Below are 14,276 nucleotides of genomic sequence, written 5' to 3' on the forward strand. Positions count from 1 at the left end.
GGGGGGGTGAGCAATGACACAAAAATGACACCAAAGATCTAAGTCAGGGGGCGGGGGGCTGTCAACAGATTATATCACCATCACATTTCTGCCATATGCTTCCTTCTCCCCTCCCCCACCCCCCGCCCCAGGTATCCTCAATCCAGGCCAGCCAACGAGGAATGACAAGTCAAAAGAAATCTTTACAGAACGTAATAGACGCTATCCATCTTTGAAAGGGATACCCTAGCTGGGGAGTGGAATCAGGTGACCTTGTGATGTCAACGGCACTCAGAATGTTTATCGTCTGGACAACCCAAACAGCCTCTTGGGAACAGGTGCATAATCTCCATACCCTATGGTAGTCACAACATGGAGAACTTCTCACTCCTCAGCATCTCTGGACCTCGAATCTCTTCCTCTGCCCTGAGCGCGTTTCCTGACATTATGTCCTCACATGCCACCAGCTTGCCAGGTAAACTCCGGTGCCACTAGGGCCACAAAAATGTGGTTTTTCGGAAGCTTTTAATTGAGTCCTCCACCAGATCATGTTACAGGACTACGATTTAGTGAGACAGGCAAATTACACACGGGGAGAAAATAATTTTTCAAAATGCTGCATTCACGGTAAGTAGTCCCTGCCGTTTATTCATTTCCGGCAAGGGAAGGATGGGGAAACATTTGTTCTCAAAAAATTCTTTTTCTTCTAGAATCTCAGGTGACAGTCTATGTAGGGTATGTGCCAGGTTCAGGCCTGTTTTGACAAGCTGGAGAAGACTCTCCAATCCATCAGTAGGAGCCTAAGAGGCAGGGTCACTGAGGACATCATGGAATAAACACGGACCTCTGAGGACTCACTCCTCACAGTGTGGTCTGTGGGGCATCCACGTGGGCATCACCTGGGCGGTTGTTAGAAATGCAGAATTTCAGGCCGCCCCCAGGACTGCTGAGGCAGAGCCTGTGTGTTTAACAAGACCTCCGGGTGATCCCTGGAGAAGTGTGCACATTACAGCTTGAGGGGGCTGCTCTACGGAGGAGCTGGGTCTCCTCAGTATCCATATGCCGGGCAGAGGACCCTTAAAGGTTGGTTTCTCAAATGGAGCACAGATACCACTCTGAGATTTGAAGCAGGCTGGCTTATTATCAGGCGCTAGCAGCCATCCAGGGGCCACCCAAGCGCTCCCTGCCTACGGGTGAGAGAGGTTTCGTTCGGAGACACTGGCTTCTCATCATCAAAGGGACCATGTAACCTATGCGGGATATGGGGTCCATGACTAGACTCCCTCCCTTGGATCCTGGAGCGAGCCCAGAGGCTGGAATGCAGAACGAAGACAGACACACAGGCAGGCAGGCAGGCAGGCAGGCAGACGTGCGCACACACACACACACACACACACACACGCACACACACGCACACACACACATGCACACAGAGCGAGCTGCAGGAAGGTCAGGAGAAAGGCGGGCCAGGCAGAAAGCTGTCCATCGGTCTGCATCTCAAATTCTCCTTTGGAGAGAATCTTCCCCAGATCAACAAAAATGCCCCATTTGGAATTCCCCGGGATGCCACCCAGAACAGTTCTGCCTATCTGGGTACAAAAGAGGGCATGGTTTCTCTTTGGCTTTGCGAGGTCATAGGGTCCCAAGGTGGAGCCTCTAGGCATGTCGGGGAGGGGGGTCACCAAGACGAGGACTTCCACGTCAGCTCACCAGAGTGTTTCTTCTGTAACCCAGACATCGCAAAGACCGCGTTACTCACGGAGGCGCCCAGCCCAGCTCAGGCCCTGTCACCCCAGTACTTCGGCAGCGCTCTCCGGCATGGGGTGCAGAACACGGTTCTCTCTCCAGGTGAGGCCTTCTCCGCCCTGGCGGGCACACGGGAGAGGCTGGAGGGGCAAGGACTGCTGGAGGGCGCCTTTTCCCCTGTGGTCTCCTGCCTCGTCCTTCCTGGAGCGGACACCCCACAGGCCTGGAGGGGCCCCGCTTCTCCTCGCCTGCCTCTCACGCGGGGGTGGCACAGGGGCCTCGGCCTGCTCGGGTTGTTACGGGAAGACAGGTGTTGAGGCCGGAAAAATGGCCACAACCATGGGTGGTGGGAAACAGACTGCAGGAAGCCAGACGTCTGGCTGTTGGCTGAGCCCCCTGCCCGTCTCCTCGGAGGACGCAGAGGAAAGCTGTCTGCAGGGAGGGAGGCACCTGACAAATGTCAAGGCTTAGTGAACGAAGGCACTCTCCACCGCCCAGAGATCAAGCTGCCACTCGTGGAGCTGCGAGCGGCAGGAAGGAATGCCTTCAAGGGCTACCCCCCACCCCACCCCCCCCGGGTGCCACCTGCTCTCCGAACAGCAGTGGGGGTGGGGGGGGCGCCTGGGTGGCTCAGCCGGTCAAGTGCCCGACTCTTGGTTTTGGCTCAGGTCATAATCTCATTTTCTTGAGTTCGAGCCCCGCATCGGGCTCCCTGCTAACAGTACAGAACCTGCTTGGGATTCTCTCCGCCCCACCCCCCCCCCCCCCACCTCTGCCTTTACCCTGCTCACTCTCAAAAATAAATACACTTCAAAAAAACAACAACAACTGCAGTCAAGGTGGGACAGAGGCCACCCGACCCCAGGCCCGGCCCTCCTGCCTGTCTGCTTCTCCCGTGGCCTCTGGCCGCTCCGGGCCTCCCGCTCACACCCACCCCTGTCTTCCTCTGCAGACTGCCTTTTGGGGGACCCCCAGACCAGGGAGCCCCGGCGGGGCTGCACTGTCTACCGGCCCTGGTTCTCCCCTTACAGCTACTTCGTCTGCACGGACCAAGAGAGCCACCTGGAGGCCTACAGCTTCCCAGAGGTGCAGCGGGACAAGGGCAGGGGGGACGGCTGCCTGCCCGAGGACCCGGCTGAGAGCATCTGCTCGTCCTCTTCCTCCCAGGAGGACGCCTGGCCCCGGGAGGCCGCCAAGAAATCCGGGCACGGCCTGGCCTCCACGGACGGCGTCACGTCCCAGGACATCCTGAAGGCCGCCAGGTGGCACCCCGCCCAGCAGAGCGGCTACAAGTGCGCAGCCTGCTGCCGCATGTACCCCACGCTGCACTCCCTCAAGAGTCACATCAAGGGGGGCTTCCGGGAGGGCTTCAGCTGCAAGGTGTACTACCGCAAGCTCAAGACCCTCTGGGGCAAGGAGAAGGCGCGGCCGGGGGACAGGCTCTCCTCCCGCAGCTGCCAGGCCTTCAAGTAGGCCCGCGGGATGGTGAGCGGACGCCTCGGCGAAGAGGCGACGGAGCCTGTTTCCGCCTCCGGAGAGATGTCAATAAACCGACACTGGCCACAGCCTTCTGTCACGTCTGAGGTCGCCTGGTCCGCCTGCTCTCCTTCCCAGGGGCCCCGTCCCATTTCCCTGTGGCTAACGGTGGCTTAGCAACACCAGGCCCACCTCTCCACCCCTCGCCACCCCCCTCCCCCGCCCCTCTCCTCCTCAAGGTTGGGAAGAGCCTCTACAGGGTGCTTTTCAAAGTGAGGTGCCCAGATCCGCAGTGTCAGCATCCCCAGGGAATTTGCTAGGAATGAAATCTCAGGCCCGTCTCAGATGCACACAATCAGAAACTCCGGGGGTAGGCCAGCCATCTGTGCTCTGACCAGCCCTCCAGGTGATTCCAGTGGAGCTCAGGTATGAGAACACTGCCCTCAGATCCTGGCCCCCTTGCTGGTCCCCCGTGGTCAGTCAGTCCCTGCCCCACCCCCCAAGTGGGGAGAGAGTTGCCCACCCTTTCCTGTTGGCACAGGGAAGCTTCCCCGGAAAGACTTCCGCACAGTCTGAAAGCTTCTCAGGTGTTCGAGCTCCTGAGGGGTAGAACCGGGGGGACACAGGGCCCCTGCGTACGGACAGGTCAGGGTAGAGGCTCTCCCCTTGCCCTTCCGGTGATCATGTAGGAAGTTTTCCCGAAGCCTCACCTTCTGGTTCAGGAGAGCTGTCTCTGCTTAATCCTGTCCTGCGAAAATATCATTTGTGGTTCTTTTGAGAGAGGCTGGGCTCAAATCCCATCATGTCCCACACCGTGAGAACATTCCCCACCCGCTCTCCCCCGCCCCCCTTCTCGACCAACCCAGCCAGAGTCTAAGAGTGTACTTGAACCGTGGACTCCAGGGTCCCAGCCGGTCCACTCTGGGGTGGGTGGTCTCTCTAGGCAGGCCTGACATCACTCCTGGACCCCCCAGGGGAGAGACCAAAGGAGTCCTCACTCTGACTTCCTGTTTCCTTAAAGGGAAAGGCCACCCAAGCCCTTGAAGATGCCCCTGACATGCATCACCGCGCATGTGTGTCCCCTCGACGGGGCTCTTGAGGGAGTAAGGGAGGGGCCCACACGGGGACCTTGTGGCCTTACCTTGGTCTGTGGGAGAGTCAGGAGACGAATCAGCTTTTGTCTGGCTGCACATCCTCTGCCCAACCCGCACTCCCTCCACCAGGGCACCCATATCACAGGCACAGGGGATCGAGCTCAAGGGCCATGGCACATGTTACCCGTCACCTTGGCAGGTGCTTGAGTGCAAAGACAGGTGCTCTCTGCCTTTCACGTTTAATAGCATCGTTGCCACCCCCCCCCCCCCCCCCACTGCCCTGCTGTCTCAAGGCGGAGGTCTGAGTAATGCTTCACCACACCGAAAACACAACCCAGCACACAACTGCACTGACCAACGGGTAACGGGTACAACCTCCCCTCCCCCAGCCAATCAGAAGGTAAGCGCTAGGGGTGCCCTGAGCCCCTGCCAGGCGCTCTGCCTTTAAAATGCAACCTCATTTACTCTTCGTTATCGCTTTACTTGGCAGGTTCTATCCCCATTTTACAGATGAGAAAACGAGGCTGCGTTCCATTCGCTCAGTCAGTAAGGGGCTAAAGGGCGTGAGGAGCTGGCAGATCGGACTCGCAGCTTTCCCGCAGAGCTGGGCCTTACAAAGTACCAGGTTCAACAAACCCTCTGCCTTCCAAAGGGCTCAGAGCTCTGGCCAACGTAACTGGTTTCCAGGACGGTGGCTTCTAGTTCTCGGACGCTCTTCCCTGGCTAGCACTGCACCTCCCTTTCGTTTCTACCCCTGGCAGGAAAGCTGAGAGCCCACGAGCCAGGGAGGGCTCTCCCACTGAGCTGTGCCGCAGTGACATCATGATGTTTGCAGGTAGGTGTGCAGAGGGGCCAGCTTTGACTCCAGTCAGAATCCCATGCATATTTCAGACGTGTAGTCAGGGGGTCAATGAAATTTTATACTCTGGGTGATTGGAGTTATATCCGAAAACATCTATGATGTACTTTCTCAAGCACCCAACACTTGCTGATATGCCAAGGATGCCTGGAGTTTCAAAAGACCCGGGGTTGGGAGAGTCTGAAAAAACGGGCACAAGCCCAGGGTCTCTCAGCCTCAGCACTACTGACATTGGGGCTGGATGCTTCTGCTGTGGGGGTGGGGGGAAGGGGTGGGGGTTGACCTGTGCATCGTAGGATATTTAGCAAACATCTCTGGCTTCTACCCACTAAACGTCAAAAGCATCCTTCCCCCAGTCGTGACAACCAAAGGTCACACGTCCCCCGGGGAAGCAAAATCATCCTCGGATCGTAACTACCGTAGAACCTGATCCCGCAAGGCTGGTCTATACAAACTGTAGCCGAAGGCACCGCTTTCCTCCCCTCTTTGTTTTCTGAACACCACAACCCTTGAGAACTGTGTGTCGCAGAGCTGATGGCCGCTGGCTTGGGAAGTGGGGTGGGAGGGAGGGGAGGTCAGGCAGCAGGTGGGATAGAAGAAGCAAGAAAAGACCATGGAAAAGCTTTTAGAAATCAGAAAGGTTTATTTAGCAAAAGCCACTAGACTAGTGACAACATCCAGGGAGTAAGTGCACTTACATGAACAGAGAATCTTTTCCCAGAGAGTTGAACCAACAGAGTTAATGACACAACAGTTTTAGAAAGTAGAGGGCTCAGGGTTGGTGGGGTGAGAGGAGGCAGTCAGGCAGAGAGGAAATAAAAGGAACACGAGTCCTACACAGGAGCCATTGGGAGAAGGGAGGCTACGAAGGGGCTTCACAGAGAGCACTGATACAAGCAGGGATATAAGGAATATCACTTTCATCGCAATATACAGTCCATCCTGTGCAGAGAAATTCTTTGCTGGCTCTGCAACTGTGATAGCCCGGAAGTCGGCTGGCACCCGGGGTAGGTTGAGGCAGGCACCAGTAAGGTAGGCGCCCCTGGCGTCCACTTGTCCTCCGTGGACAGAGGAAGGATAAAAAGAGGAAGGCAGGAGTTGAGTGAGCAGAGCAAGAAGAAAGGAGGGAGAAGGAGAGGGGGCCATCGCTGGGAAATCAGGTCTGCGATGTTCTCTTTCCTGCCCAGTGGCTGGTGAATCGCCAGGGTCCCTAGATCTGTCCCGTCATCTCCACACGCCCCGTGTGCTGCTGTGGCTCAAACTGGGGAAGGCGCCGGCACGCAAACCGATCTCCGGCAAAGGCCCCGTCTGGGGGAAGGCTGGGGCCGAGGCAGGCGGAAACCACTACGGAGCGTCCGAGGGCAAGGGTCCCAAACGGGTCCTGAGTCAGTGGTACAGAAAACTCGTCTCTCTGATTCTTTCATCTCTCCTAAATTTCCGTTCTTCTTTCGCTTCGCAAGCTTTCCGAGACCCTTCAGAGACCATTCCCCACCCATTCCTCACCCCCTCTCCTGCCACGGTCCACAAAGCCAGTCCACTGGCCCCCTGGCTTCCCCCTCAGCTCCTGCTGACACGCAGGGGAAGGCAGGGGAAGCCTCAAGAAGCCAGACCTTTCACGCTCTGGAACACTCAAAATTCCCACGCTCTGAGGGGGTCACAACCAGCGGAGGATCTGGTGAGCCGGCCAGGCTCGGCCACACCAGACTCCGGCCGTCGCTCCTTCAGTTTGTGGCTCTTACCTTCCTGGTTCTTCCTTCCCTTGTGTATCTGGACCTACCTGCCATCCAATGGTTAATTAGAAAATACGGTAAAACAAACACAACCACCCCTCTCCAACTAAAAACACGTTAGGAAAAGAACACAATTCTGCTTCGTTCAAAGACCCTGAAGATTCCCCGTCTCTTCTCTCTGGCCACTTCTTACAAGCCCACACACCACGTACACACGTTCCCTCGCGTGGGCACCTGTGCATACACGTACACACACGCGCAAACACACACGCACACACATGCACGCGTTATCCGCACACACCCCATCCTAATTCTGCTGATACCCTGGTGCACCAAGGGAGGCTAACATAAAGCTGCGTTTATTTCATTTGGACTTTCTAGCTAAGAGGGAATCCAGCTGCTTAAGAGAAGGGCTACACTTTCATTTACCAAAACTGTAAGGCCGAGTCAGGGCCGAAGCGCTCTGTGTTTTGGATCACCACGTCCTTACCAGCTAACCCTCAAAGAACACTGCAGGCTGGGTCTGTCGCTCGTTGTCCCGGATGAAGGCTGATTTCCCCAAACACGTGACACTAGCATGGCTCGGCTCTCGCTCTTTAGGCATCGTTAAATCTGTTCACGGGCGCTAGAGTCTAATGGTCACAGAAGGAACTTGTCCTCCGTGCCCCCATCAGCATGCAGTACCGGGTGGTAATCTCTAGACAAGGCTGAGATGGTCCAAGACAAGACAACTGCACGTGGCACTTTTTACAGGTGTGCTCGAGGCACGCACCCACAGGGATGGGTCAAGGGTGACGTGGCTGTGGTCCCTGACCTAAGTGGCAGTGATTCTGAAGAGAGGAAATAAACAGTCTCAGCTACTGGCCTGTATTTGTTTGCAGTAAAAAGGGACCACAACTGCCCAGTGGAGGGGACAGGTTGAGAGGTAAGGCTTGGAGGGGGTGGTGGCTCTGGGTCTCTGAGGCTTTCTCCGAGGTGAGGGTGCCACGAGAGGCCTCAGCTGGCAGAGCCCCCTGAGGCAGGACGCAGAGGAGGGAAGGGCGAGCTGGGCTTGCAGGATGGGGGCAGGACTTCCACAGCGAAGAATCAGACCTAAGGCATCTGTGGCAGCAAAGAGACTGCCCTCCCCGAGGGCTTTTCACAGCCCCGGCCTGACTGATGTTAAACGCTCAATGTCCCTGGAAGCAACACCTAACATCCAGCTGGAGAAGATGTCCAGATTCAACTCATCCGGAAGCTTCCCCGATGTGACACATCCCAACACGGCGCTCACACCGAAAGCTCTACCCTGTCACTTACAGCCCAGAGCATTCAGCCTCTGTTCTCTCCACGAGGGCCTGGAGAAGGAATTCGTCCCATAAGGTCTGGGGCGGGTGGTCAGGCAACGGGTATTATCCTGGACACCCAGATGCACAGTACCCCAGAAGGTACCCGACGGCTTCCCTTCACAGTGGGGCCTTGAGGTGGGGCAGGAGGGGGCTACCCGGGCATCACAGGCCAGGCCAGGCCAGGGCAGAGGAGCCTGATGAAGCAGCTGGCGCCAGCGGTCCTTCAGCAGCCCGGTGGTCCTCGCGAGGGACCCTCTCCCAAAGCCACGGGTCCTGGAAGGCCCTGCCCCCCCTCCTCCAAAGTCACAAATAGGAGAGAGGGGCCGAATGACCTGTGGGAGTCCCAGTGCTCCCCTGTGTCACCTTCCAAAGCAAAATCCTAATCCTTTCCTGAAACGGCAGGCTCTCCGGGGGGGGGGGCCCCCCCGGCTGGAGCCAAAGTCTCCGGTCGCCAGGGTCCTCACCGCCCTCCGCCGCGCGGGCATCCTCGGCGGTGCGCCCAGCCCGAAACAGCCCCCCCCGGGCCCCGCCCCCCGCCCCTGCGCCCCGGGCCGCCCTACACGGCGATCTCATCGTCCAGGCTGTCGCCCAGCTCCTGCCTCTGCAGGACGTTCAGCAGGCGCGGCAGCTCCTCCTGGGACCACGAGTCGCGCTCCTCGCTCTCGTCCGTGTTGGACTCGTACTCCGAGGCGATGCCCGACTCGCGGAACCGGAGGAGCTCCAGGCCGCCCAGCAGCGGGCCCGCGGGCGGCGGCAGGAAGCGGAAGCACTCCAGCTTCACCAGGCGATCGCGCCTACCTAGGGGGCTGCCGGCGGGGTGCGCCAGCTCGGCCAGGCCCGCGCCCGGGGGCGGCGAGGGCAGGTCCTCCGGCTGCGGGGTGGTGGGGTCGCAGAGCACCGGCAGGCCTCCGGAGCGGAAGGTGATCTCCAGCAAGCTGTCCTGGGAGCCCACTGGAGGGGGGGGGGGGGGGCACAAGAGCACAGGAGGCCGGGTCAGTGAGGCAGCCCGCCGGGCTGGGAGGGGGGGGGGGGGGAGGGGCGGGAGGGGCACCGGGGACACCAGCCTGCGACCCTGAAGGAGGTACCCATCGAGAGGGCCAGACTTCTGGGGCGGTGAAGTGCAGCGGGTCCCAATCCAGACCTTGGTGCTGCTTTAACAAGGGCCCCAGCCCTGCCCAGATCCCCCGATCGTGATCTCCATGGGTTGGACCTGGGAATACTCATTCTTTAAGAAGTTATGGGATAGTCTGGGGGAACCACTGGGCAAAGAGGAAAAGCATTGGTTTGGCAGTCACGCCTGGCTTTGAATCTCGGGTGTGACCCACACCTTGCTGGTCCTGTAACCTTGAGCCAGCTCCTTAACCTGTTTGAGTCTGTCTCATCCATAAAATGGGCGTAACAACATCTACTACTACAAGGATTATAGGAGATCACGTGTCTGAAACTCTAGCATCGTTTCTGGCACAAAAGAGGACCAGGGCATCTACACTGGCCCTCAGCCTACACACATCTGGAGAATGCTTACAGGCCACGGATAAACAAAAGAAAGGCCCGGAGATGTGTGCTGCCTTCTAGTACCTCCCAGTCCAGCCTGGAGGCGGCCGGGCTTCTCAGGCCGGGTGCCGGGCAACTCTGTCACTCACCAGCAACGCTATCTGGCCGGTTCTTTCCTGCCCTATCTGCTAAGTAGACGACGGCTACCAGCCTGCTCTATGCTACAGAGGTGCGAAATGTATAGTGCAGGGTGCGTGAGGTCCTCCCCAGAGCTCCCAGACAGCAGGACATGATAGGTGCTCAGTAGATTTCAATGGAAATACACTGAAACGGGCTGCCTTAGGACGAGCGTCCGAGCCCTTTTTGAGGAGGGGGAGCCTGGATGAATTCGTGGCAGTGACTCCTGGGGACATTCAAGGTCAAGTCTGGATGCTGGACGAGACGGGGCCCAGACCCTCGCTAGCCCTGCCGTTTTGCAATTCCACAAAGCGTGTGGACAGGACAGACAGAGCTGCCTTATGTTTCCTGCTGGAATGCCGGGGCGAGTCAGGGGTCTAACGAAACACCACCAAGAGCTTCAGAGAAAAGCACGTGGGTTTTCCAGAGCCTCCATGGAGGGCGGGGAGGCTGGGCGGGGCCCTCACTTACTCGCACTCTGTCCCGATAGCTTCAGCTCCAGCTCCTGTACCTGCTTGACCAGCAGGGAGATGTGCTGGAGCATGTCCTTGTTCTGCAGCAGGAGCTGGTGCACTCGGGCCTGGGCCTCCAGCCGCGCGGCGGCCTCGGCAGCCAGCTGGTCCTTCAGCAAGTGAACCTGCAGACGGGAGGGAGAGAAGAGGCGGAGAGGACAGGACAGAGAGGAGAGAGAGAGATGAATGCAAACGAGAGTCACCGGGGGAACGGCTGGGACCAGAGACACCTGCCATGTTCCATTCACGAGGAAGAAGCCCTTCCGGGGACACGTGGGCACCTGGGCTCGTCATTCGGAGCAGCAGCCCAAAGAAGCCGGGTGCCCGGCCCCGTGCGCCTCTTTGCATCTCCCGAGGGAGGGCTGTGGCTTGTCACTCAGATACCACTCAGGGCCCGGCAGCAAGCACAAGAGGAAGGGAAATGCCGAGCCCCAGCCCCTGCGCCCCATCAGGTTTGACAACTAACATGTGACCGCCACGTGGACGGAGGTGCCTTTCGCTCATCGTGTCCTTTAAGAAAGGAAAACGGAAACTCAAACGCTGAGCCAGTAGCTAAGAACAGTGTCACAGCAAACCCCTCCTCGGGCTTTCCTCTCCCCTTCCTCGTGCCCACACGTGCTGGGAAACCAGAAGTCCTACAGAGTCCCCTCATTAGTGAGGCGGTCGTGATAAAGTCTGTTCTTTCCCATCTGTGGGTACTGGCCTCTTTCCCTGACCATCCAGCCCCTTTTCATTTGTCACAGCACCTTGGACTGTGCCTTATACCTGGTAGGGGTCACACGCCTGCTGACTGATTCACAGCCAGGCCTCCTCCCACAAGCCCAGAAGGGTGGAGGTGAACGGTTTACAGAGCCGCCCACTGTGGGAGAGAGAGGACCCTCATCCACTGTCCTCATACACGGTAGAGCAGCTGGTGAGGGCACATACAGTGTGCTCGGGGCCCCGGAGGGTCTGTTCTCGGTGCGTAACCGGGTATGGGGAGAAAACCCAGGGGAACAGGTGGAGTGATCGTAACAGGAGCCCAGCTTGAGGAAACTGAGTCACAAGCCAACAACAATGTTCACCCATTTGATTCCTGTACCAAGTGGTGGATAAAGGGGCCTTCGCGGAGGGTTTTCAGAAGGTCCCTGAAGAAACGGAGCTCACGAATTTTGGCCCACACCAAGGCCGCTTGTGGAAAAGAGGGTTTTCCTGGACCAGGAAATACGATGTGGATAAAGTGGAGACACTGAGGCAGGCTGACTGGGGGGAGTCAGGTGGGGGCAGGAGAGGGGTCGGAAGAGCCAGCCGACTCTTGCTCAGACAGTAACGGTTTGCTCCAAAGGGTTGCACATTTTGTCGGAGAGCAAAGGACCGTATCGGCTCCGTGGTCCGTCCAACCGGACCCAGCGACCTGCCGAGCCCAGCATCTGCCCCTTCCAGCTGCTGACGCTTGGAGACTCCCACTCTTGGATTCAGCAGCTGCTTCCTTCCTGGCAGATTTGAGGACCTGACCTCGCAGTCGGTTATGTGGGAGCCACTAATGAGATTAGTTGCCACTTTCCATTAGTGGCTACCGAGGCTGGGCCTGTCTTGCCCCAGGGGGCGGATGTGTAAGGAGTCTAAAGTAAATCTGTCCTCCATAAGGTGCTGCTGAGGACGGACGTGACAGTTTGGTTTAGAAATCAGCCTCATCTGCTGCCTCATGGAAACTAAGGAAGGATCTAGAGAGCAAGGAGAACAGGGAAAGAAGTGGCAATAATATTTGAAGCGGAGTATCAGGTGGTGGGGTGGCTGTTAAGCCTTTATTTTCTTTGGAAACTGAGACATGGAGGTATTTCCCCTGAGAGTCCCCCAAATCTTGCTGATTCTCAGAAACAGAACAACTGCTGTGGGAAGGCTCCAGAAGTGCCTCCTGAGAAAGGGCCAAGCTTAACCTCCCATCTGTGAGTAAGGTAACGTACGCCAATCAAGAGTATCGTTGAAAGGCATCTACGGTGCAGGTGGGTTAATTATCCCATTTTCTATTTCCTTTGGAGTGAAACAAACATGAGGCAGAAATGTGGGATAAAGTTTTCAATGCATATGAACAGAAAAAGCAGAGAAGTCTAGATGCTGCTAATCGGCATCTACAGCGGGCTCCCTACACACACACCAGGGACTCGGGGACTCGCATCCCAGGACAATGGGCCACTTGGGAGCACTGGACCGGGAGCTGGAATGCTCCAGTCTGGCGGTTACACCCTATGCAATTGTAGCGAATTCACTTCCACCTGGACCTCACTTCCTCCAACTCTCACCCGAGGGGGCCGCCAGAGGCTCAGGCAATCCAGGATCCCACATCCTGGTGAACATGGCAGTCAGCGCTGGGGGCCATGTGTCAAAGGCTCACTGAAGAAAATGCCTAGATTCCCATTCTGACATCACAGAATGAGGACTGGGGACACAAGAGGAGTCCCCTCCTGCAGAAGCGAGGTCGGGGAGGGGAGGGGGGGGGGATGTTGGAAGCTTCTTTTTGCAGGTAATCCAGTTCCCCTGGTGGAGTGCCATCACTACATAAAAGGCCCTTGAATCTAATGCTTCCCTCAGGCAGTAAGCGCCAGGAGAAACGCTCCTGAGTCTGAGTGCTCCTCGAACAGATTAAGTAAGAATTTTAGCTTTGCAAATGCAGAGTCAGAACATTTCCAGTGTTTTCAAACCCCAGGAATGCAAAAGCACACACCGCTCCCTAAAGCCAGCGCCAACAGGCCCTTCTGCAGCCATCAGAAGTGACATCAGGCAGAAGGATCACTTTGTCCGCGGCAGTCCGTGCCACGGCAGAGCCCAAACCAGGCCAGGCTGCGACGAAACAGCCTGGACTCCTTTTAAATCTGAGGTCACTTAATAGTCCCTGTGTTTTGCACATACAGGTCTGGCCTCGAGGCACTGAAACGGGGCAGCACGATTTTCAGCCTGGGCTCTGGGCAGTCCGCTCTAGCTGTGTGTGCTCGCTTCCTCCACCGTGAACGTGAACGGGGAGCAGACACCGCCCCCTCCCGCCTCCCAGATGGGACAGTTCTTTGTATCCGGCATGCTTTTCTTTCTGAGAATTCAACACCTTTCGCAAAAGCAGGCCGTATTAATTTCTGAAAAGGTATGGGTCAGCCCCTCCTTTCCAGAACCACAGGGTCTTTGGCAAACGACTATCCCACTTCACAGACGAAGTCCGTGGGAAGGTCACGGCTGGGGTGCGGTGTCCCGCTCCGCGTTCCCGCCACGGCGCCCCACGTGGGAGTTGAGCCCTGCACCCTCCAGTTCGGACGCCCTCCCTCAGCCCACCCAGCGACACCAGACCACTGCCCACTCGCTCTCCAGCCTACTTGCCTGGACTCCAGCTCCTCCGTGAGAAGTGGGGGCAGGGCCAGGCTGAAGTTAGGGAGCAGGCACATGGAAATGGCGTGGAGAGAACCACAGCAATTTGCCCTCCCCCCCCCCCCCCCCCCCCCACCGGACGCACCAGCGGAGGCAGGTGACGCTGTCTCAGCATGCATAAGGCAGGGACTGGGCAGTGCACCCGGGGTGCTGGGGACTGGCAGAAGCCACGACGACAAAAGCTCAGTCTAGGGCCTAGAGGTGGGGTGTGGAGGGTTTTCTGTGCGGCTCCTGCATCGACAGCGCACACGATCGCGAAGCAGAAGTAACCAATCACGGGTTTCAGAATAAGCATCAGGGGCAGCGGGTAGAGGAGAAATCTTTAAATAGCGACAGTGCACTCACAAGCTAGGCCAGGAGCTGGCAAAGTGTGGAGGACTCCAGCCTACTTAACTACTGCCAGTCAGCCGAGGTGCCCAGGCCGATTCTGGAGCTCTAGGGGCCCAGCTCATGGCCATGCAAGGTGCCAGCGATGTCCCAGCTCTGGTTTG

At 57.6% G+C, this 14,276-nt stretch overlaps 2 protein-coding genes across 7 annotated transcripts in view; one reads left to right on the forward strand and one right to left on the reverse strand.

The window, feature by feature from the left end:
* The first annotated feature begins 223 nt into the window (after nt 1–223).
* Nucleotides 224–3,309, forward strand: SPATA46 (spermatogenesis associated 46). 2 transcript variants are annotated; one of them, XM_060644471.3, is made up of 4 exons: nt 224–454; nt 1,714–1,827; nt 2,678–2,811; nt 2,893–3,309. In XM_060644471.3, exons 1-4 carry the CDS (start codon nt 352–354, stop codon nt 3,196–3,198), a joined length of 657 nt encoding a protein of 218 aa, XP_060500454.1. In that variant the 5' UTR covers nt 224–351; the 3' UTR covers nt 3,199–3,309. The 2 variants fall into 2 exon arrangements, with proteins under 2 accessions (XP_060500454.1, XP_060500452.1); XM_060644469.3 differs by having other exon boundaries at nt 2,678–3,309.
* Nucleotides 3,310–3,414: 105 nt separating this feature from the next.
* Nucleotides 3,415–14,276, reverse strand: part of NOS1AP (nitric oxide synthase 1 adaptor protein) — a 270,178-nt gene continuing 259,316 nt past the window's right edge. For 4 of the 5 annotated variants that reach the window (XM_078440546.2, XM_078440547.2, XM_078440544.2 and 1 more), the window contains 2 exons: nt 10,355–10,520; nt 3,416–9,163 (listed from right to left, as the gene is read on the reverse strand). In XM_078440546.2, coding sequence (XP_078296672.1) covers nt 8,769–9,163; nt 10,355–10,520 — 561 coding nt within the window. In that variant the 3' untranslated portion in view covers nt 3,416–8,768. Of the gene's footprint in view, nt 9,164–10,354; nt 10,521–14,276 lie in introns of all 5 variants that reach the window. The other variant, XM_078440548.2, reaches the window with a different exon arrangement.

This window comes from Panthera onca, chromosome F1 (genome assembly GCF_046562875.1).
Source record: "Panthera onca isolate mPanOnc1 chromosome F1, mPanOnc1 haplotype 2, whole genome shotgun sequence".
Lineage (NCBI taxonomy): Eukaryota > Metazoa > Chordata > Mammalia > Carnivora > Felidae > Panthera > Panthera onca.